Source organism: Corvus hawaiiensis, chromosome 3 (assembly GCF_020740725.1).
Source record: "Corvus hawaiiensis isolate bCorHaw1 chromosome 3, bCorHaw1.pri.cur, whole genome shotgun sequence".
NCBI lineage: Eukaryota > Metazoa > Chordata > Aves > Passeriformes > Corvidae > Corvus > Corvus hawaiiensis.
Genome location: NC_063215.1, coordinates 115,925,085 through 115,946,890, shown reverse-complemented (window position 1 = coordinate 115,946,890; position 21,806 = coordinate 115,925,085). Strand labels below are relative to the sequence as shown.

Sequence of the window (21,806 nt, the reverse complement as noted above, 5' to 3'; positions counted from 1 at the left end):
ACTTTGCTTTTCAGCACCCCCTTTGAAAGCTTTGTCTGCATGAGGGCCATCGCAGCTCCCACAAGTATCAGGTAACGGAGGGAAGAACTGATGGATATGGGAAGGGGGTGGGGTGAGAGAGAAGCATTGTAAAACAAAGGCTAAGATCAGCCTCTTTGGAAGAGCAGGGAAAGGGAAGCCGCGCTATCCACCCCGTGTCACTTTTACAGATGCTCGAAGCTGCCAATGAGCTCTGTAGCACTCCAGCAATAATAATCATAAGCATAAACTGACTGAAGTGACTCCATGGGTTGGAAAGATGCCAGCTATTACATCTAAGCCACCTTTATCTTCAACCCTAACTTGAGAACAAGACCCATTAAAACATCTCCTCCTCCAGCTCTACCCTGAGATAGTATTATCCAGGCTGTATCTTTCAAAATTGCCATTTAGCCAGCCATATCCAAACTTACACAATGATTAAAAACCAAAACAAAACACCTTCTCTCCAGAAGGAAAAAAAAAAAAAGGCTGAGGAAAAATAAGCAAAAAATATGACTTGCAAAGTAAGATATATAATAATAACTACAGATAAGGCAACAAATGTAACATCTTTCTGGAGAGTAGAACAAATATAGTACAAATAAAAACTCTGTGAAGAGTTTTGATGCTTTGCCATAGCAGCTGTGCACTGCAAGGTTTATTTCTCCTAAATTATGTCCATGCTCAGTCACAGGCTGCTCATTTGTGGTCTCAGCGCTTCACACCCTCTCTGTAACAGAAACCAAAATGCAGTTCCGAGAGTGAGCTGCTACAAGGTGCAAGGGGGTAAGGCAGACCTCAGATTCCTGAAGAGGAGAGGAAACAGAAAAGGAGGAAAAAAAAAAAAAAATAGGAGAACAAGAATTGGAGCAGACTGCTTTCTCACGACTGGACACAGCATGAGCCTCTGAATGAAAACCCAGTTTGTGATGGACACCGGCTTGCTGTATAGCCTAAATATGTTTCATATTCAAAGCAGACCAGGATTCCATTCTGTTCACTGATAACTGTGGGAAAATGCTTCCAAAAGTAAGCAAAGCTGGGCAAGCCAAGACATGCACCCAAACTTCTATGCAGAGACTCTATTGGCCCAAACCATTTTTGGTTAATATTTCATGAAAAGTTTTATGTTATTGGTTTCTATTCTAGACCAAGTGTGACAACTTGAAAGAAACTCTGAAAATAAAATAAACCAAAGTGCAACTCAGACATCTAACACTGCTTAAAACAGATTCAAGAAGTCTTTGCACAAGTCAGTGGTAAAAAAAAAAAAAGAATCAAAACAAACAAACAAAACCAGAATAGAACTCCTGAGCCACATTACAGATGCAGATTGCACTATCTTGGGTGCCTCCTCACTGGTTTAATTACCAACATTAAGCAGCACAAGCTCAACATGTTACTGCAAGCTTGAAAAAAAATATTATGATATAGAGAATGAATTATGGCAACTGACACTACTTCCAATAAAGTTAAGGATGTTTTCCTTTCGGCCTTGCATAATTGTTTTGGAAGATATTTTGTCTAAACTCATAGCAACAGTTCCCTGCTGGTTCTCAGGACTGTTTACCAACACACCTAGCCCTTAAGGAAAGGAAAGGCTGAATCCTAGCTATGAGTGCTACTGTTGCTAGATACTTGTGTGACCACTTTACACTACCACACCAGAGTTTGCTTAGAAGAGAGGAGATGCTTCTGCATAACTGGATGGAAAAAAAAATGCAGGGGGAACAGACCTACCCTGGCAAGTCCCTTGTTTCTAAGTGCCCCCTCTCATCTCGTCTGAGTATTTTAAATGAAGAATCCCTGTCCTGAAAAGGCATGATACAAAGAATGCCATTTGAACGCTTGGCTCTGTCTCTCTCAGCATGGGGAAAAAAACCAAAAAAACCCAAGACTTTGTGTTCAAGATGGGACACTTTTAAACAAAAGCCACACAGACACCCAGAGCCTCACACCAGTAGCAAGCCCCCCTCAACAATCCAACTATCACATACCTCTAGCCAATTCCCTCAGCCCCCCCCAAAAAGCAGCTCTGTGCAAAGCTGCACTGTTGAGATTTTTTAGAAGTGCGTATCATCCCCACTCTATAGATCAAGGATTCAGATATCTCAGGAATGACTGCTTGCAGTGTGGAGGTTTAAGTTTTCCCATGCCCATAGATGACCTCTGCCCATCTTTGAATAAATATATATATCCAGACACAAGAATTCCACATCATGCACCTTATTCCATCAAAGCAATGTCCTAGGCAACAAGGCAGCAGTGAACTTTCCAGAGTCACACCCAATTAGCCACTGTAAACCTGAACTTGACCAGAAGGCAGGGATTCTGGCTTGAGAGGAAAGGCAGCTTGAAAGGAACAGCAAGTCCTTACACTTTGCAGAACAGCCCAGAGGACTGAAAGGCAGCACGGCCAAATTTAAGCAAAACTTCTTTGAGTTAAGCTAGGACAGGATAGAAATAGTCAAGTCCACATTCCAAAAAACAAAGCCAGCACCAGAGTGCAAGAGCTGTTTCCCTCAATAACAAGACACCGTGTCTTGATCCATTTATAATACAGCTCAAGTGACTGTGAAGACCCAAAACCCATCAGAAACTGTCCCTTTTAAGGGTCTGAACAGGCAATGCAACCTGCTTTCTGGTTATTTAAATGAATCCTGGCAGCTGCGGGTAAACAGGTGTTTAAAGCTCTCTGCTTGATTACCTTCTTCCCTCCCTTCATCCAGACATCCACCCAAAAGAGGTGCTTTTGTACTTTGGCTTCTAAAGGCACTCTGCAAGTCAGTGGGCCAGAGCAAGATTAAAACATCCGGCTCCTTAGCGAAAGCACTGCCTCCGTTTTCAAAGGGCTTGCAACTTGTCAAACTCCTTTCCCTCCTATCCTTGTGGTTAAAGCATGCAAGAGCTTTGCTGAGCATGTGAAACCATGACTAGACAAATGCAGTGGGAAGTTTTGCATTCAGAGTGCTGCGCCCGCTCCTCCTCTGCCAAACAAGGAGAGCAGGTTGAGCCCAGCAACCTTCTCCTCACGCTCTGCACAGCTGTGAAGACCAGTTTGAGAACAGTGCTCACACCCTGTCTGCATCCAGGGAGGGTGGTGAGGACACTGGCACAGCAGGCCACAGCTCACTACCAAGGGGTCCAGCAACAGCTGGGAAGGGGGCGAGACATGGAAGAGGCAAACTGAGGCATGTTTCAGCATGCCTAAGGGCCAGGAGGAGGATATCTCTGAGCAGGGTTAATGCTAGTCACAAACCCACTTCCTCTGAACATCACCAGGACTGTCACTGGGGTACCCTGCCACTCCACGATGACACCATACAGGTGCCTCACAACATCGTGCTGTGGTCAGTCAGCTTTGACAACTAAATAGCCTTCAAAGGAGTTAAAGGCACTGGTTCCTCACCCAGAGGACATGTGAACGTACTCCGGAAAAGGAGGGAAACCACCTAACCCTCTTAACCTTTTTTGAAATGGAACATCATCAGGAAGCTCCTCTTTGGGACAGCCTATGTAAGGACAAGGCAACACCCTACAAAGCTGCTACTCCCTCCACCCCATGTATATAAACACAGCCCAAGCCATGGCAATCTCACACCTCAAAGCCCATGGCCAAGAGCTCAGCTGAACCCCAAGCAGGCAGCCCAGCCAAGAGCCTCATCAGAACATGCCCACACGAAAACACAGCACGCTGCTCCTTTAGGCTTCATTCTGAGTAGCTCCTTCGCTGCTGTTAGTGCCAGTAAACTCTGCACTGCCACAGAAAGGAGACATGAAAACAAATTTAACCATATTAGCAGCTTCCAGGAGAGACTTGCCCCCCATTTTGCCTTGGCACAGGGAAGGCAGCAGCCGAAGTCAAGACTTTCATTGCACTACAACGGCCACCCTCCTGCCAAATGATGCAGGACACAAAAGTACCGCTATCCAAACCATGCATACGCTTAAGCATCCAGTAAACCAGGCTGATCTCTGATCTGGCAAGCCTGCTGGAATAATGAGTATCCTGTGAATACATAATGTGCTGAAGTTGCCATTGTGTGAAGTAAGTCCATGGTTTGTCTGAGAGCCGAGCAATGCTGAGTCTACTGCTGCTTCCTGTTGCTTGTCCTGTATTAGCATTATTTTTGGATAGGCCCCATTATGTTCTGTAATCCTCACTGCAGTCAGTATGGCCACACTATTGTTCTTGGTTAATATTAGCAGTCAATGCCTCTGTCTGGGTGGCCGGACTACAATGTATTCCAATCATAAAACTAGCATGCATTAACGAGACAATGTACTGGGCACAGGGGGGAGACTTGGGGTCTTCCCTCCTCCCCTCCTTTAAAAAAAAAAAATTTAAAAAAGTATAGCAGCTTCTTCCCCCCCCCACCCTTTTTTTTCCTCTCTCTTTTTAAACTAACGATTTTAAGTGATCTCAGCTACCAGGGTGCTTCACACAACAGCAGTATTTTAATCAGCAGCTTATCTAGTTACAGAGTTACTTTCTCACGGAGCCCCACTTGTCAAAGAGCAGCAGATAGGCCAAAATGTCAATGGTTGCTTTCAACCTTCCCCAACAAGCAGATTACCTGCCCTTATCAGTCCCCCTACCTGTTTAAAGCATCCCACTGATAATTAAATGCACCAGTTACAAAAGGGTGGCAAGGTTAATAGACAGAATACCTAGTAGCCAGCCAAGCAAAACAGTCAGGTTCACATGGAGCAAGCCTGAACAAGAAGCCTTTCTACTTATTTACCTAAGTGCCTAAGAACTGGGTTGAGCTGGTAAAGGACTCTGGATGTTTGACTATTTACAAACCACTTTAACCACTTCTATCCACTTTTTGCAGTTTCTTCTGAACACTACAAGAATAATGAGTGTAATTTATGCTGCAGAATAGTGACCACAGAACCATGAGCTCCAAAGACTAACAAGAAACAAATGCAACAGCTTCTAGTTTTGACATCTTTCCCTGTGTTAAGACACAGGGGCTACCAGTTAAATTATTAGAACTGAGTCAATTACCATACAAAACTTCTGTTCATCAAGAGAAATTCAAAGGCAAGCTTAGTTTAGTTTTCAAAACCAATCCTGTCATTTGTGTTATCTAGAGAGATAGTTCTCCTTATCTACAGAGAAGTACTTTTAGGAATTGTAGCTTAAGGCTTTTGCTTTGCAGGGCATCACAACTCCATTAGGACTGAAGTTGGAATAAACAGTTTAGACCCGAGTTCACCAGCTTTAGAACCAGCTGACTTCTACTCCAGCCTCCAGCCCACAGTGGAGCGATGTTTCCTTGACTGAACTACAACTTTAAGCATAAAGCACCAATTTTATGTAACTCATTTTCAGCCATGCTGACTTCCAGCTGCATAAACAAGCTGACAGTACTGGATGTGTGTAGTCTGAGAAAGTTTAGGAATAAGCTTCAGTGCCAGGCCCAATCCAGCTGCCACTGAAGCTAAACTGGAGTAGGCTTTTATTATAACAAGAACAAAAATTCTGGGAGCAGGCAAGATGAGGATTTATTTTCAGACATGTTAATATAGTCAAATGGATTTACCAGGAAGATGAAGTTCTGAACTGGCTAGAACATAAAAAACTCTAATTTAAACATGTAAGAAATTCAAAATCTCGGAATGGCTGCATCACTTCTCTCCAGCCCTGGGAAAAAAAACAGCCTTGTGATGCTAATTATGCTTCAGACGTCATTTAATACCTCCAGCTCCGTTTGAATAGTAATCCTAGGCCATAGCCAAACATTGCACTTTGAGTGAAGATTTATTCTTATATTATTAATTCAACAATAAATGACAGAGTATGGATTTGATTAATATGCATTTTGTTATTATAAAGATTTCTTCTGATCTGCCCATCCTCCAAGATGACTTATCATGCATTGTTCAAGAAAATCTTGAACAATATCTAGCATTTGCTTCTACAAGTTTTCAAGAAGCTAACTGGAGGGAGAGAAGAAACAAAATCAAAAGATAAATTTTAGTCTTATGACTGTGACATACTGGGCTTAAGAGAAAAAAAGCAGATGAATGAAGTGCTTTTTTTTTTTCCTCAGATTCAAAAGGCTGTTACTTTAATATCAGCTGCAGATTAGTATTTTGGAAGCCTTTTGTGTTGAGAGAGAGAAAAAGTTCACAAAGCTTAAAAAACACTAAAGCTCTTTTACTATCCCTCTCTAGCCACAGAAAACAATGCCTACCTAGAAAACATATTTTACATCTTCAGGAATCAGCAGCACTAAGATTTGTTGTTAAACAGGGGCAAGGCTGACTATTTTTTAAGGTTGACTATTTCTATTTTAAGGTTGAAATAAGATGTTCAAAACTCTTTTTAATTGTATTTTATGTTAAACGCATTGAGATGCTGGAGGGTTTATTTCCACCTCAGTAGTTTCCTGGGGTGTTGGTGCAATTGGCCCCAATATTAAATAATTACAAGGGGCATAATACCGGGATAAACAAGCTGTTTGAAATTGGAGCTATGCATACCAAAGGAATTGCCAAGTTTGACCTTCTTACTCAGTCTCGCCAAACCCCCAAAAGATTTTTCTTTACATAAAAGCAAAGTTTAGTGTTAAGTTTTGCTTAGTTAATTGATGCTCAGCTCCCTTAAGGTAGAGCACACATCACACTTGGGGTTCTTTAAGAAAGGCCAGAGATTTGATTCATGTGAGAGAAGAGCATGTGTCTGCCTTGAAACAAAACTTGTTCAGACAGACTTTGACAAGTGGAACATGGAAATGCTTTTGTTCCATACTTTTTTATATGGCTTCATAAAGCTAAGCTTGCCTGTCAAGAAAGTCAGTGAAGTCTCAAAATGAATGTAAGAAGCAAGCCTAGGTGCATTTTATTTTTTTTAATCATCATCACTACTGTTTCGATTTACTGAAGAATTACCAGCTACTGCAGGGGCAGCTTTCTGATCCACTCCAGTTCCTTTATGCTGGTCTGCTGCCCCGTTTCCTAGCAACTTACTCAAACCTCCCATCACTTAAATTAATTTATGACCCACCGTCTCCACACCCATTACTCACAGGGGTACGTATCAAAACTGACAAGAGCAAACCACATGAGTTATTAATAAGACTCTGACACTTCAAATCTACGTTACAACTGCAAGCTACCTCTAACAATACTTTTCAAGCACCTCATTCTCTCTCCTTCCTCTCCTGCATGATGAATAAAGGCCTCTAATGCAATCCAACTATTTTTCACAAATGGCATAAGGGGGCAGCTTGACATGGGAAGAGGCTTTTGCTTTTCAATTATTTTTTTTAAGTAGTCAAGGCAACAAGACTTCTTAATGTTACTGACTCAAGCTGGAACATCCAAGAAAAGCCTCCCTCAGAGAGCAAAGCACAATTCAGAGAAGGGCATGAATTTTCAAGTGCAATATGATTAACATTTTAGTCTAGCTCTTATTACCTCTACTGTAATTTTCAGCTGAATGTATTCAAAGGTATCTCTCATGATTAGCCACGAGTAAATGCAATGCTAATTGCAAGCTCTTACTGAAGTCAACAGTATTCATCCACCTAAAGAGTTTTTCAAGTTCTGAAATTTCAGCATCAGATTTGAGTTGACTAAATTAAGTTTACGACTTTATCCACAGAGCTTTGAAAATGCCTGAAATGATTTGTGTACACAATTTTAGTACGAATAAGAGCTTTGCCACATTAGATATTCTTTTGTTCAAATGCCATTTTGAAGTCACAATAGCTAGCATAAAAGCTGTGTCCTGTGGAAGCTAAAGCTGGGAGGCAGGCTTGATAATTGCACACAGACTATCATCAGAGTCTCAAAAAGTGCATTTTTGCCTGGGAAAATGCAAGAGATGACTCCAAAATTCCAGGCTTATGAACTGAGTGTCTCAAGTTGTCGAGTTTTACCCATTTCAAAGGCTGCACTGGAGTTTTGCTGCTGCTGCTCAAGGATTCCAGTACTGAATGAGATTCAGCAGGACAATAGAAGCATTTCTTTTACTAAGATGCAGGCAAGCTTAAGAGACTTCTCCCAGGGTCCCCACCCCCCCCCAAACCACCCTCTACACACAGATTTCCCTTCCCAACCCTATGAAGAGAGAGGCTGTTAGAAGAAACACGTTTAGTTCTCACACCATTTTTATATGCACACATATAGATTCAAGGCACTCAAATTACTGGGAGCTAGTTTAAAAAAATCCTTGATGTACCTGACTTCTCTGACAAAAGTCAAAATCTGCAACACAAGCACTACAGCCATTGGCAGAGCTTCAAATACCTCAGATTTTTACAAAGCCCTTTATCCCTTTGATGGCATATTTGATAACAGTTTTATCTCATTTCATGTTAGGGAAAAAAAAAAAGAAAGAAAGAAAAGAGAAAGAAAGAAAGAAAGGACAGACTTGTACTTCCAACAGAGAATACTTTTGTTAACTCTGCTATTGTACTTTGTAATACTATCTCCTTAAAAATGGAGACTTAATTTCTCCCTTGTGCCTCTTCAGCCCTCGATATTCCAGAAGTCCCAAATGACGGAGGAGGCAGGTAGGAGGCAGCACAGGACATTTCAAGAACACATGGCTGCCTGCAGCACTTGGCGGCAGGACTACAAAGTGGGTGTCTACACTAGAGAAGGAATGGTTTTGGGGCGGGCTTTCCTCCCCTCAGAAAAAGTCCAGGCTGTCCCAGTAACCGGCCCTTATCTGACTAGGAAGGGCCAAGCTTTGGAGGGTCTAGATATGCTTCCACCTCACCAGCAGCGACAGTGGCAGAGGATAGGAAACAAGATTCACCCCTCCCCTGCATGCACATTCAGGGCCCTCCTCCCCTCCCAAAAATGACCTTAGGCATCTAGGTTAGCCTGACTGGATTTACAAAACTGCTGAGCATCAACATACCCCAAGGCAGTTGGTAGGAAATTGTCTGCTCAGCGCCTTTGGAGAAGGGGTGTGGGGGGGAACAGTTGTGTTTCCTAGGTGATCTCAAAATAAAAGTTTTAGGAGAAGAAATTTGGGAGCTTTCAGCGCTCATACCACAGCATCCCAGAGATGCACCTTAAAAGCCAGACAGGAGTCCCCCAGATCAGTCACCCCCCGCTTCAGCTCGCCTGCACACAGCACTGCCGGGCACAAAAACCATGCACCTCCTGCCATCCGAGGCCACGGCACTCTTCCATCTCCACAGATCCTGTGGCCCTAGAGCCTGTCTCTGTGGGTCTGTCCTGCATGATAGCGATTATGGAAAGATGGTCCTCACTTTCTGTGCAGGGAGCTGAGGGTTCCCCTGCAGAGCTGCCAAAGCGTCAACCCTCCCAAGCAGCCCAGAAGAAACAAGCAGCAGTGATGTCTGAGTGTTTTTTCCACGGCCAACAACAAAGCAGGATCACTGATGAAAGAAGGGATCACCAATCCTCCATCTCTCCGCTCTACAGGGCTGACCAGTATTTACTAGAGTGGACAACACTGGAAAAGTTCCTGGCAAAAAGCCCCACCTCCTTGAGCCACCGAGTTTTGCACACAACTAGAGGGAAGCCAGAATCTCTGGACCACAGAGGCAGGTAGCCAGGAAAAGGTGTGCTGTGGGGAGGAGTGAGGGAAGTGCACCAAAAGCTAAAGCCAGACTTTTCCCAGTCTTTAGCTTCTTGAGCCCACAAGCACCCCCAAACACAGCCAACTTCCCAGGGAAGCTGGCAACTACTTCACCAAGAACAGCAACAGCAGCTCCCATCCACACCAAGCAGTGCAGTGAGATTTCCCCTTGGGAGAAGCAGGAAGCCTTCCCAAACACGCTCCAGGGAAGGAGGCCAGCTATGACACACACTTTTCACACGGGATCCCTCTACAGCCCCTAACCCACTGCTCTTTTGGCATAAGCCCAAGACTTCACTGGTTAAGAAAAAAAAGAAAAAAAAATGAACTTCTGACCTTCTAAGTCTCAAGAGACTTATTCATGCTGTAAAGTGCAGAGACACTGGGTTTGCTTCCCTGACCCATTTAGATCCCCCTCACTGCACATCTGACTTTCAAATTTAACAGGCTGTGCATTGTGAGCCCCAGGGAACAAAAACAAAAACACCACTACATTTTACTCATTTCTGTGCTGTGGATTCCCGACGCTCTTGCCAAGATGCCTGCTCCCTCCCAAATCCTGATCCCTCTTCCCCTGGCACAAGAAGTTAGAGTTCAGCTCACTAAGGACATCTCAAGCAACATCCAACAGAGCCAGAGCAGCTCAAGCAACTCACCGGCCAGGCGAAGCTGAAAGGGATAACGATCCGGTTCTTTTCATTATTCCGGCTGTACTTTAAATTGAAGGTATTTCCACCGATGACAGGAGTGGATTTGGATCCGAAGCTGCAAGGACCCCCAGCAGTGACCCGCGATTGATACTCCTTCAGGCAAACTTTAAAATAGGTGTCACACTCGTCTTTGGTGCATTTTTTATCTCCTGGGTTTCGGGTGCCATCGCAGCAATTTCCATTTTGCAGTTCACCATTCACATTTTGCATGGATAAGATCTCCAACTCGAACTGTCCCGACGCTAAAGTCACCTGTTAATCCCAAAAAAGAACCGAAGGGAAAAAAACCAAAACAAACAAGAAGGGGGGGAAAAAAAAAAAAAAACGAGACAGACAGTTACCTAACTTTTTTCCCCAAACACAATCTACAACAACTCTGAAGACAGGAAAAAGTCATTTTAAGTGTGCTTTCAAGAAGCACATGCATAATATTAAAACAAAGCCAACCACTCCAAGCTTTTCCCTATCAGACATCCATGAGAAGAGCTCATAAATCAGCCCAACTAAATAACGCCATTAATGCCAAAAAAGAACCTTAAGTGCCAGCTCCGAAAAAACAGCGTGAGGAAGGCTTCCAAATGGTTAGGAAATAAAACTAAACCAAACCAAGAGTGCACACGCGAGAGGCAAAGCCAGCAAAACGATGTAGCTAATAATGCACTGCCGGGAAAGGCACCCAATCACCCGTCTGCCTCCTCCGGGGTGCAGCTGCGCCGGGGAAGGCTGGAGCTGCCCAGCTGAGACTCAGACCCCGCTCATTAATCACCCCAGCAGTGCTGCAACTAAGTTTATTAAAAAAAAAAAAAAAAAAAAAAAGGGGGGGGGGGAAAGTAATTTCGGGGGGCGGTGGGGGCGAGATAAAAGCGGCTTGCAGTAATTAAGCCTTGCTGCAAAGAGCACTCCCGCGTTTGTCATCTCCGAGAAGTTAAGGGCAGCAGCTCCGCTCCGGCTGGAGAGGCTGTGCAGAAGTGCCCGTCCGGGATCTTCCAAACCCATCTCCCGCAAGCACTACAGAAAAGCGCCAAAACGCCCGCAGCGCGCTCCGGGCGGCCGGAGCCGCCGCGTCCCCCGTGCCGTGCCCAGGTACGTACCTCGGCCCGCAGCGCCAGGAGCAGGGTGAGGATGGAGCACGCCGCCGCGGCTGCCCGCCGGGGCGCACGCATGCCGCCGCCGCCGCCGCCGCGCTGCCCGCCCGCCCGCCCGCCTGCAGGGCCGCCGCCGCCGCTGCCGCTCGCTCCGGGTCGGGACGGGACGGGGAGGGCCAGGAGGGAGGAGGAGAAGAAGGAGGAGGAGGAGGAGGTGGTGGTGATGGTAGTGGAGGAGGAGGAGGAGGAGGAGGTGCCGCCGCCGCTGCCGCTGCCGCTGCTGCTGCCGCCGCCGCCGCCGCCCCGCTCTAATATACCGCGGCGCACCCGCGCCGGACAACGCCGCTTTTCAAGCGCTTTCAATAGCGCCCCGCTCTTCAATGCAAAGCAGCCCGGCCTCCTTTTATCCGCCTTATTCTCTCGCCTCCCCTCTTTTCTTTCCCTTTTCTTTTCTCTCTCTCCTTTTTTTTTTGTTTTATTATGGCGATTATTATCCCAATCCTTTTATTTCTTGCGGCGGAGCCCCTCGCCCCCCCCGAGACACACACACGCGCACACACACTCACTCACTCACACACGCACGCACGCACATGCAGCACACGCACCGCCCCGCAGCCGCCCGCCCGTCTGGGAGCGGCGCCGCCGCCGCTCCGCTTCATCTAGCCCAGGGCGGCAGGCGCATGCGCTCATCCATATGCATGAGGGAGACAGCAGGAGGAGGGAGCAGAGGAGGGGAATGGCACGGGCAGGGGAAGGCAGGTACCGGCAGGAGGAGGCGGCGGCAGGGATGGAGTGAGCTGCGGGTTGGCGGCTCCTCTGCCTGAGGGAGGTGGCGCGCCCCGGCCGCCCCGAGGGTCCGTCCCTCGGGAAGCGCCGCTCCGCAGGTGCTTCCAGCGCTACCTGGAGCAGGAGGAGCCGCGCTGAGGCGGCCCCGGTGCTCCCTCGGAGGCTCCCGCGCTCTCTCAGCGGCGCTCCCGGCTGAGAGTTTTTCCCGCGCCGCCGCTCGCTGAGGGGATGCGCGGGTCCTGCCTGCCCGGGAGCCGCAGCCTGTTCCTCCTCGCCGCTGGTGGAAGGAAGAACGAAGCCTTTTGGGGGACACTTTTTGCGGTGTGAAACCTTTCCCCTGCCACTGGCCGGCTACGGCCGCCCGCCCTTCCCGCTCCTCAGTACCAGAGGCGGGACGGAGTGGGAGTGCTGCCGGGAGCGGGTCGGCGTGCCCTGAGGGGACGAGAGGCACGGCCGGCCCGGGACTCTGAGGGAGCCCCGGCCAGCGGCTCTCCTCAGGGAAGCGGAGGTGGCAGTCGCCACCGTGTGATTCCTTGTGCCCTCCTCAACACGAGGTCGTGCCGCCGAGGCCCTCCCGCGCTTCAAGTGGGAGGAAAGATCCCTCAGCTGATCAGTCCCGGTATCACAATCCTGGCGGAGTGCTGAGACCATCAGGGACCCCCGTCCCCCGGCTGGAGAGGCTCCTCCCAGCTTTCAAGTGGGTGCTGGGGTTGTTCTGCTGCACATCCTTTCAGGAGCAAGCTCCAGAGCCACACAGACAGGTGATTACTTAAGAGACTCCCTGTCACAGGCTACTGAGAAGCCCAAAAGTTTGCACTGTAGCAAAAAGAGTTCAGACTGGTTCCCAGAGGAAGACCCACACATCAAAGCATATTGAACAAAAAAAGAAAACCAAAACCACCCCACCCCTAACTTTGTGTCTGGTTTGGGAAGTCCCTGGGCTGTGGGTCTAGAAGTTGGGTAACTGTGCTGGGAACTCGCTGCATCACTGTCCCTTTCTTCCTGAGGCGCTGGCGACAGGAACTTGGCCTACATGACGTTTGGTCTGACCCAGAACGGCTATTCTTATGTCCTGATCTATTCCACCCTGATCTAACAGAGTAGATGTGTGAATATCTATTTTATACACCAGAGTCAGTGGTACAGAGGAAAACAAGATTTCTGACCTAATTTTATATCCTTTGTTTTCATTTCCTATGGCAAAAGCAAAACACATGCCTGTTCTTGGCTGTGGTGAGGTCTGTCCCGTTCTGGAGTTCCCCAGGCTGGAAAGCTGGTGATGTTTGTGCCCCTCACCTTGGAACTGTGCTCAGACTTCCACTAGACTCCTGCAGATCAGTTCCCATTTGTGAGTTCACGACTTGGACTGCACACTTTTGCATGCCTGTGAGGTGCGCAGTTGCCAAATACTCCTTCCAGCCTTGCTCAGCCCCAGGTTCCAGCAGCATTGGTTGTACCTTATTGGAGTCATTAACTTTTCGAAGGCTGGTAAACCTTCATGGTGTTTAACCCACAACGTCGCTGCAGTTTGGTGATAGCAGTGCCTCTCTTCTTTTTTTTCCAGTGGGTGTTGGTCAGCTTCCACAGCCTGGTTAAGCGTTACTCATTCCCAAGTGCCGCACATCTGCTCCTCTGGGCCTTTAAATACCCTGCTGCTTGCTGCTATGCTCCGTACCTTTAGGGCAGGTCTGGAGTTGGCCTTTCTGTAGAAGGTTACTCCACCTGTTTGACTCCATTGCTTAGGAAATCCAGAGTTCTGTTTCCCACAGTGCTTGTGACTCAGCAGTGTAGCTGCCCTCAAACAGAATTACTTGCCCAACAACTTAAAATGCTTTGCAAGCATTAATGAATTAATCTCCCAGTGTCTTGAGATGGAGAGTATTAGTGATAGGTAAAGCAAGGCAGAGCATGAGTCATGTGCAGAAGTGCATTGCAAACCCTTGCAGCCCTGAAAGAAATTTTGATCTCATAGAAGACAGCAGTAAAATCTCCTTTAACTTATTTAGTCCACAATTTCACCCTTGAAGTCCTGTCTCTTGCCTTTTTTCACTGGGCTGTCAAGGCCAGATCTTGAAGCAGTGCGCAGCAGCACTGAAAGCCAGCTGAGCGCATTGCCTGCAGCCTGAGCATCTTTTCAAGATGCTGCTTTCACTGCGGATACAGCAATATGCAAATTGCTGTGTGTGCGCGGGGGCCTGAACTGCAGTTGCTTTGAGTAGCCCGAGACTGGTACACATAAAATCCCTGCTGCAAGGCTCTGCCTGCACGTCTCCTGAGGTGTGGAGCCGACGTGTCTTCCTCTGTGGCTGGTGAAGAACTTTTCGGCGTCTGGCACTGGGCTTTTTACATTGCGTAAAGTTACTTCCTGCTAATCTTCCTATTCCGACATAATTAGATCACATCCACATTAGAAGCCGTTACAGACATCGAGTGTGCCAAAGTCCAGCATTACAGGCAGTGCTTCGCTTTGGGCCTGAATCAGTTCCCTAATATAGAGCTGTTCATTGAGGCCGCTGGGAGGTTGCCCAGGACCTCGGTGGGACGAGGATCACAGCCTTTAGAGGGAGTGCCTGGCTTACGAGGGTCAGGTGTCGTGAAGTCAATTCTTTGTGTGAGGAAAGTTGTAATTTCCTTTTAAAGCTCGGTGACTCATTGAGCCATGGCTGTGAACAATCCCACAGGATTTCCTTAGATTTGTGATACCTGAAGGTAAGCTTGGAATGGCGCCCCTGGAAAAATTCTTCTTTCGGGGACCTGATGCATCTCATTTTCAAGACGGTGACTAAACTTTTGTTTACTACTGTAATGCAGACCAAGAAAGTTGCGTAATCATAGGGGACCGATCCTGCATCAGCCTTCAATAAACCACTTAAAGGTATTACCAGAAAAGAATCTGTTGACATGTGGAATCTGTAATCATAAAGCATTTATACAGCTCAGTGACCTCTTTTCACAGCAAATGAAGAGGCAAAAGGAGCCCTTTGTTCCTCCAGATTTTTATAAAAGTAGTTTTGCTCCTCGAAATTAGCCAATAAAATAAATTTCCTGCAGTTTTAGATATAAGTCTGGACAATCTGAGTGGAAGAGTGAAATTTCATCCACTTGGATAATCCTTTATCTAGGAGTTAAGCTTCCCTGTTGCAAGGAGAAGGACATATCGCCACAGTCAATCACGGATGAGTGAGCTTTTAGATAAGGCCTTTCCTATAATACACCCACAACACTTTATTTTCCTCTCGCTGTTCTGGAAGTGACCTCCCCACTTGGGCGAGTGTCGTGGAGCAGAGATAGGGACCGCGCTGTGCTGCTTGGCTGACACACATTTCGGAGCAACACATTCCAGCAGATGAACCCATTTGCACAGTTGAGTGATCTAAACTTGGAAAGCTAATTTCTCTAATTACAAAGTGAGACTGAACTCCTGTAAAGCTTTTCATCACCTGAGTGGAATAGGAATTGTGCTTCCATAATCATTTAATGTTTAGAAGCTAATTAGGAAGCGTTTTGTGGGGAAGCCACACCCAGGGTTAGACTATTTCACAAATGGAGCAGGGGAGAAAACTACCACTGATGAGAAAGTTGGGCAAGTGGCAGAGGTTAAGAGAAAGAGCACAGTTCACCCAACGCAGTGCATTCCTGCTTCCATGTAAGCTTCAGTTCTTCCCAGTCAGGCAATTTCTTAAAGCTGTGTGTTCAGGCAAGCTTTCCAAATGTGACAAAAGATTTTGGAGCAGAAGATGCTCTAGTAACCAGAGCCCCAAATCCAGTTTGTTGCCACAAGCCCTTACTATCTCCTTTCCCTGGAGTGTGTTGCTTAAGAGAACTAAAATTTCAAAGCTGTGCTGTGTTTATTGTGCATGTGCATTTTGTCACTTTGAAATTCCTACCTTACTTTTTCTGTATGTTAGCTCCCCAGAATGAAAGTGAGGCACTAAATCTGTTTCAGAGGATGCTCTGAGAACAATTTAAAAAAAAAAAAAGGTTCTGGGGTACTCAGAAATTATTGCAGTGAGAACCAGTAAACTCCATGAAAGAGTTAAAGCTGTAGAACCAAAAAACATGTCTATTGTAGAGCCTTTAAGTTTTATCCAGCTGTAATTAAGTGAATCCATAACATTATTGCTTTCTGTCACAGCTTAAAATTGAGACTTTACTCCATTCCAGAAAATAGTGCTGTTTCTCCTTCAGTTTCTTTTATATGCACATAGAACCTGCTCTCTGGCTGTTTCTCTGTTAACCCTTCAAGGATCAGATGCCTCCACATTAACCTGTGAACCCAACTGCTTTGCCCTTCACTTATCCCCCCCAGGGGTGGGATTCCTCCGCACCAGTGATTTGATCTCAAATCCCTGCTTTCTAAAAACAGGGAAGAGCTGAGACTACAGTTTTAGATCTGGGTAGGGGTACAGCTTATCAAGGTGGAGTAGCTTCCAGTAGGTGCAAAGACTGTGACACTGAGCAGTGCTGGCACGTCTGTCACAGACAAGATGACACTTTCATTTGATAAGCAGCAACCTCGGCTATTCTTGTCGAAGAGGCTGCGCTGAAACCTCGGCTGAGCCCTATCTCTAATGAGCAATGGGTGCTTTTAAGAGAGCTCCAAGTTTTGAGTAGGGTTTTCCTCACAGCTCACTGCAAAGGTGCTTCTTTGAGCCAATTTTGTTGAGGAATTGCTCAGACCAAGTTTCATTTTCTTGTTGTGACAGCATCAAAATGCCTGAACTTCTCAAGCAGATTGTTTTCATTGTCAATTGCATATGAGAGTATGTGTTCAATACATTCTCAATCACAAATTATCCTGAGGGTGCAAGACTGAAGTACACAGGGGTGTCATTTAGCTAAGGAAATGACTAAAAAGAAGAGACCTGCGATTAGCAGACTTAAATTTGAGTGTACAGTGACTTCTTGCCTTTGCCTGCCATAATTCCATGGCTGATCTAATATTCTGGGCCTTGACTTTACTTATTCCTGCATGTGGTATATAAAGGGAGTTGCTTCATTTGGCCTGAATAAACTTTTAGAGACATTAAGATTGCTAAAATCCAGATTCAGCCCAAAAATATAAATGTGCCTAAATCAAGGAACAAAAAACTTTAGGTTAGGGATATGTTCAGGTAACTTGCTGGAGTTGCCAGCGAGTTTGGGCCCCAAAGTTGAGTGCATGGGAGTGATGCTGCTGATCTGCAAGGGAAAACCTTTCTCCAGGGAGTTAGGGATGTGCACAGTGGCCTGGTTTTATCTGGTCCCTTGGCACTGCCGACTCCCTGGCAGAAGGAACCTTTTTGTATCAGAATATGTTTTTAGATAAAGCACAGGCCAGAGAGAGTGGCTGGCATCCTTGGTGGTACAGATAAAGACAAGGCCCTAAAGGAGATAAAAATTGCTTTTTCTGTGTTCATCCTTTACACAAGAATGTAAAAAGCCTCTTGACCATTCTGCATGTCACAGCAGTGCCACTGGCATGCAGATGTACATTGAGGACTTTTCTGTCACTGATCATGCAGTGAGAGATGTGACAGGACTGGGTGTTAGAGCCAACAGCATCTGGAAGAATCAGACTCCGCACTGATTTGGGAGTTTTGGTGTTGAAAACTCTGCTTTTTGGACAAGATTCGTATTGACTCCCACAGTTCATCACTTGAGACTCTTCCCGTCCCACTCTGGAGTTAGCTGTCATCAAAATGCCTTAATTTCCAGCAGGGTAGTGGAAAATAGAGCAAATGAGAAGGACTGGAATAAGAATAGTCGAGGGCATCAGGGAGAGGTGGCAAATAAAGGGACTTATCCTTGGGAGTCTGAGCATGATAGAGCTCCCTGTCACTCTGCCACTCTGGTTAAAGGTTTGTCTTTTCTCTTTCCACAGTACCTGGAAGGTTTTACGTTCCTGCCTCCCTGACAGCTGTTTTGTCTCACAACATTTTCAAACACATGGGAGACGATTTTCTCTTCAATTGCTCCTGATATCAGCCTTGAGTCATGGACCACTCCAAGTGTGGTGAAGGACATCCCTGATTTGTGGCACTGTGGCAGCAAGACAGCTTGGTGAAGATCTGAAAGAAAAAGAGCGTGGCTGTAGAATTGGACCCCTAAAACCTATTAATTTCTTTGAAGGTAATGGCATTACCCAGCTTTATGTCTGAAAGGGGCCACAGATTCTCGCAGATCCACAGTCTGTGTGTTGCCCTGAATTGTTGGGGTTTTTCCTAAATATAATGATGATTTTTCTTTACTGTGGCAGAGAGGAACGAATGAGGATCTGCCACAACTTGAATAGAAGCAATTCCACACCTGTCCCTTTAACTGCACATTTGTGGTTGGCTGTCTTTTATTGTCCTCCCCTCACTGGGGCTGCAGGGCAGTGTGTGTGTGTGTGTGTGTGTGCATGTCAGGATTTCCCAGCCTAGTGGGTGACTCCTCATCTTGCTGCTCCGAGCTGTGGCTTCCATCCCCTCCTTTCTCTCCAATATTTATTGGAAGCACGTGCTAAGGAATCTGTGAGCCTGCAATGCTAATGAGTGCGTGGCACAGAGTGGAGTGGGGCAGCAGATGCAAAGGGACAGGCACGTTTCCTAATGAGGGAGTCTCGAGACCCATCTGTTGAGTCTCGTGGGCCCTCAATGAAGTTTGCTGCACGAGGTTGCCAGTGGAGGTTTTTTTCTCTAATGCTTTTAGTTCTCAACAAGTGCAATCCTGTATAGAGCAGCATGTCATGGGGTTAGGTTTTGTTGTTACTAGCAGATAATGTGACTTTGAAAAGAACGCCCCTGCCCCAGCTGAAAGGAGGATAACCCTCCTCTACCCCCTTCCTTCCCATCCTTCATGCTCAGATCAATAACAGGTCCCTAGGCACAAAGCCTGCATTCTTTTATTCTCAAATTAGAGCAGCTGCAGCAGCAACACCACAGCTCATTGGAAACCTATTAGCTTTTGAAAGACTTAATCCAGTTTGAAAATAACTAGTGTTTCTCAATCCTTCACGCACTCACTCTCGTAAGAGGCAATATTCTTAGGCTGCATTGACAGCGGACTGGGCTTATTATTATAATAACCTGCATCTCTCTCGTGTCCCAAAGGGGCAACAAAGAAGGCAAAATGTCAGTTTCCCAGCTTCACAGGGCCTAAGAACATTGGATTTACTCTGCCATATCATACCCTGTCACTGCCGCCTACCGTCCTGCCTTCAATAGTGACTGATGTCTTGTGATTCACTCTCCAGTTTCATAGTTTTTAAGGCCAGAGGGACTATTATGATAATCTATTTGACCTCCTGCACAATGCATTAGAATTTCATCCTAGGTGGGATAAAAGCTGTGAGCAGCTGGATTCTTTGATGCGGCTCTGCTAGGCAGCAGTGGAAATTTGGGGGTTTTTGGGGGCACTCTTTGCTATAAGGGGAATTTGGTTTTTTTCTTTTTTTAAAGCACCTGAAGCACAGAGCTTTGTGAATGGGAGCATATTCAGAAAATGCCTTTCTTTGGAGGTAGGGGAGCTGATTTTACTTGGAAAGGGTTTGCCCCTTGTCTTGGTTTCTTGTTCAGCTTTTGTATCACGCCTTTACTGAGGATCTCCCTGCAGTGGCCCTGTAAGATAATGACTCTCGTTTAAAAGGTGGGGGTCTGAGTTTCAGAGATTTTTAGGCCTTAAATGCCTTTTGAAGACCGTAGCAGTGAGCAAATAAAGTTTTCTTGAACAGGATATTCAATTTCATGCCCCAAGTCACACTGGAAATCTACAGAAGATGAGGGAACTTGTTTTCTCATTTTTCTTGAGTCCCAGCCTAGTGTGTTTGCAGGGACATCTTTCTCTGCTCAGACTTTTCCTGTACTGTGCCAGCCCTGAACCTTTCCTGTAAGTGCTGCCAACTGTTATCATTAGTGTTGGTACAGATATCTTGCCAGAGGTGGCTGGGGTGGGACCACCAACTGATTCCCGAAGGCCACTGAACAGCAACAGCTTTTGATTTCTACTGACCTGGACCAGATTCAGTGTGGTGACCTAGAGCTAAGGGGCTCAGTATCTCATTACTAATCCCTTGAGCTAGCCAATTCCTTCCACCAAGTCAATGTTTTCCAAAGTGTTAAAAGACTTTTCCTGCCTGCCTGCCCATTAAATCCTGCTCTTCTGTCTGTGTCCTTGGATCAGCCTAATCAGTGAAGTGGATCAGTTTCAAGTCTTACTGATGCAAGCTGTGGTCCTGACAATGCAGAAGATGGCAGGCAGCACAGCTGAGGCAGGCACTGCTCTGGGGGCTCTGCTTTGGGGTAACCCTGATGTGCTGCTTTTGCAATGCATTGCCAGCTGGGATATGGGGTGTTTCCTGCCTTTAGCTTATTTATCTGAGATTTACAATTTTTATATGTTTCTAGATACTTTGAATAAGTAACAGTAAAAAAAAGAAACTGTTTTCCTGGATTGTCCATTGGCATTGCTTTATGGGTGCAAGTAATAATTTCCTTCTGTGATATTTTAATCTTCTTACTTTCCTAGATGAGGATTTGGCTTTGCAGAAAGAACTATGCAGAGCACCATCACTGTGTTCTAATGTATCTTTATTATTAAAGTCTTATATCTTAAAGATACAGAAAAATGTGTTTCAAGAGAGTGTGTACAGACAACCACATTTCTCATTAGAATCAGCAATAGCCTCATCCACATATACCTAGCAGGAAACAACTTCCATTTGCTTAATTTTAGATTGAATACAGAGCAGTTTACAAGTCCCATATATGTGTCTCCTCTTCCAGCAAAGCTTGTTCATAATTCATATAGACTTTGTATTTAGACTTCGTAATTCATATACAAAGGTGGTCATATACATTGCTCCATGTATATGCTTTTTTCTCCATCTATATATATATATATGTATATATATATATATATGTATTTGTGTGAAAAAGGGAAGGTATTCTCAGATATTTCAGTTATTTATCCCTGGTAACAGTTTCCTTAGTATTTACTCTGGTACAACGGGCATGGCTGTGTTTTTATGAGGAATGTTTTTCTTCTTGCAAAGTAGGACTACACTTTCCCCCACTGCTTATGTAGCTCTGGTGGTGCCTGTGTGTACACAGGCATTCAAATACAAATTTCCCTCACCACTTTTTTCTTAAAACAAAAATTACCCATAGAGAGCAATTCTGGCTTTGACTGCATATAATAGACCAGGCTGCAGATGAAAAGATCATGAATCTCCAAGGTTCTGCACTTGCTCTTCTGGAAGGAGCTCAGTATCCGTTGAGTGATACTAAGCACATTTTACTTCCGTACCTTCGGTCAGTGGATCAGGATACTCTAATTCTAGGCTATCTCATTAAGAATCTTCCAAAAATAGTTAACTAATCTCCAGAATCACAGGGGGTTGCTCCTTTCCAGTACTGGTGATGTCAGTTAATGCTCTATTACCATTTGAAACCAAGTTCTTAATGTGGAGCTTGACATGAAGGCCCGTGTCTAGTAAAGACACAGAAGCGAAATCTGACAGTGCCCTTCCTCTTGCTAGCACTTTGTTTATGTGAATTGTTTCCCAAGTTAACTCCTGTGGCCTAACCCCAAAGAGGAGAAGATCTAATCTCTGATTGTCCTCTGGGACCATCCCTGCAAGGTCCTTGAAGAATATATCCTGTTTCCCAG

The 21,806-nt window shown here is 45.7% G+C and overlaps 1 protein-coding gene and 1 long non-coding RNA gene across 2 annotated transcripts in view; one reads left to right on the top strand and one right to left on the bottom strand.

Moving 5' to 3' along the window:
• Positions 1-11,479, bottom strand: part of JAG1 (jagged canonical Notch ligand 1) — a 35,890-nt gene extending 24,411 nt beyond the window's left edge. The window contains exons 1-2 of the mRNA XM_048297885.1: positions 11,397-11,479; positions 10,252-10,557 (exon numbers count right to left, since the gene is read on the bottom strand). Coding sequence (XP_048153842.1) covers positions 10,252-10,557; positions 11,397-11,468 — 378 coding nt within the window. The 5' untranslated portion in view covers positions 11,469-11,479. The remainder of the gene's footprint in view (positions 1-10,251; positions 10,558-11,396) is intronic.
• Positions 11,172-21,806, top strand: part of LOC125323169 — a 31,267-nt gene continuing 20,632 nt past the window's right edge. Inside the window, exons 1-2 of the long non-coding RNA XR_007202407.1 lie at positions 11,172-11,388; positions 18,040-18,287. This is a non-coding gene — a long non-coding RNA (uncharacterized LOC125323169). The remainder of the gene's footprint in view (positions 11,389-18,039; positions 18,288-21,806) is intronic.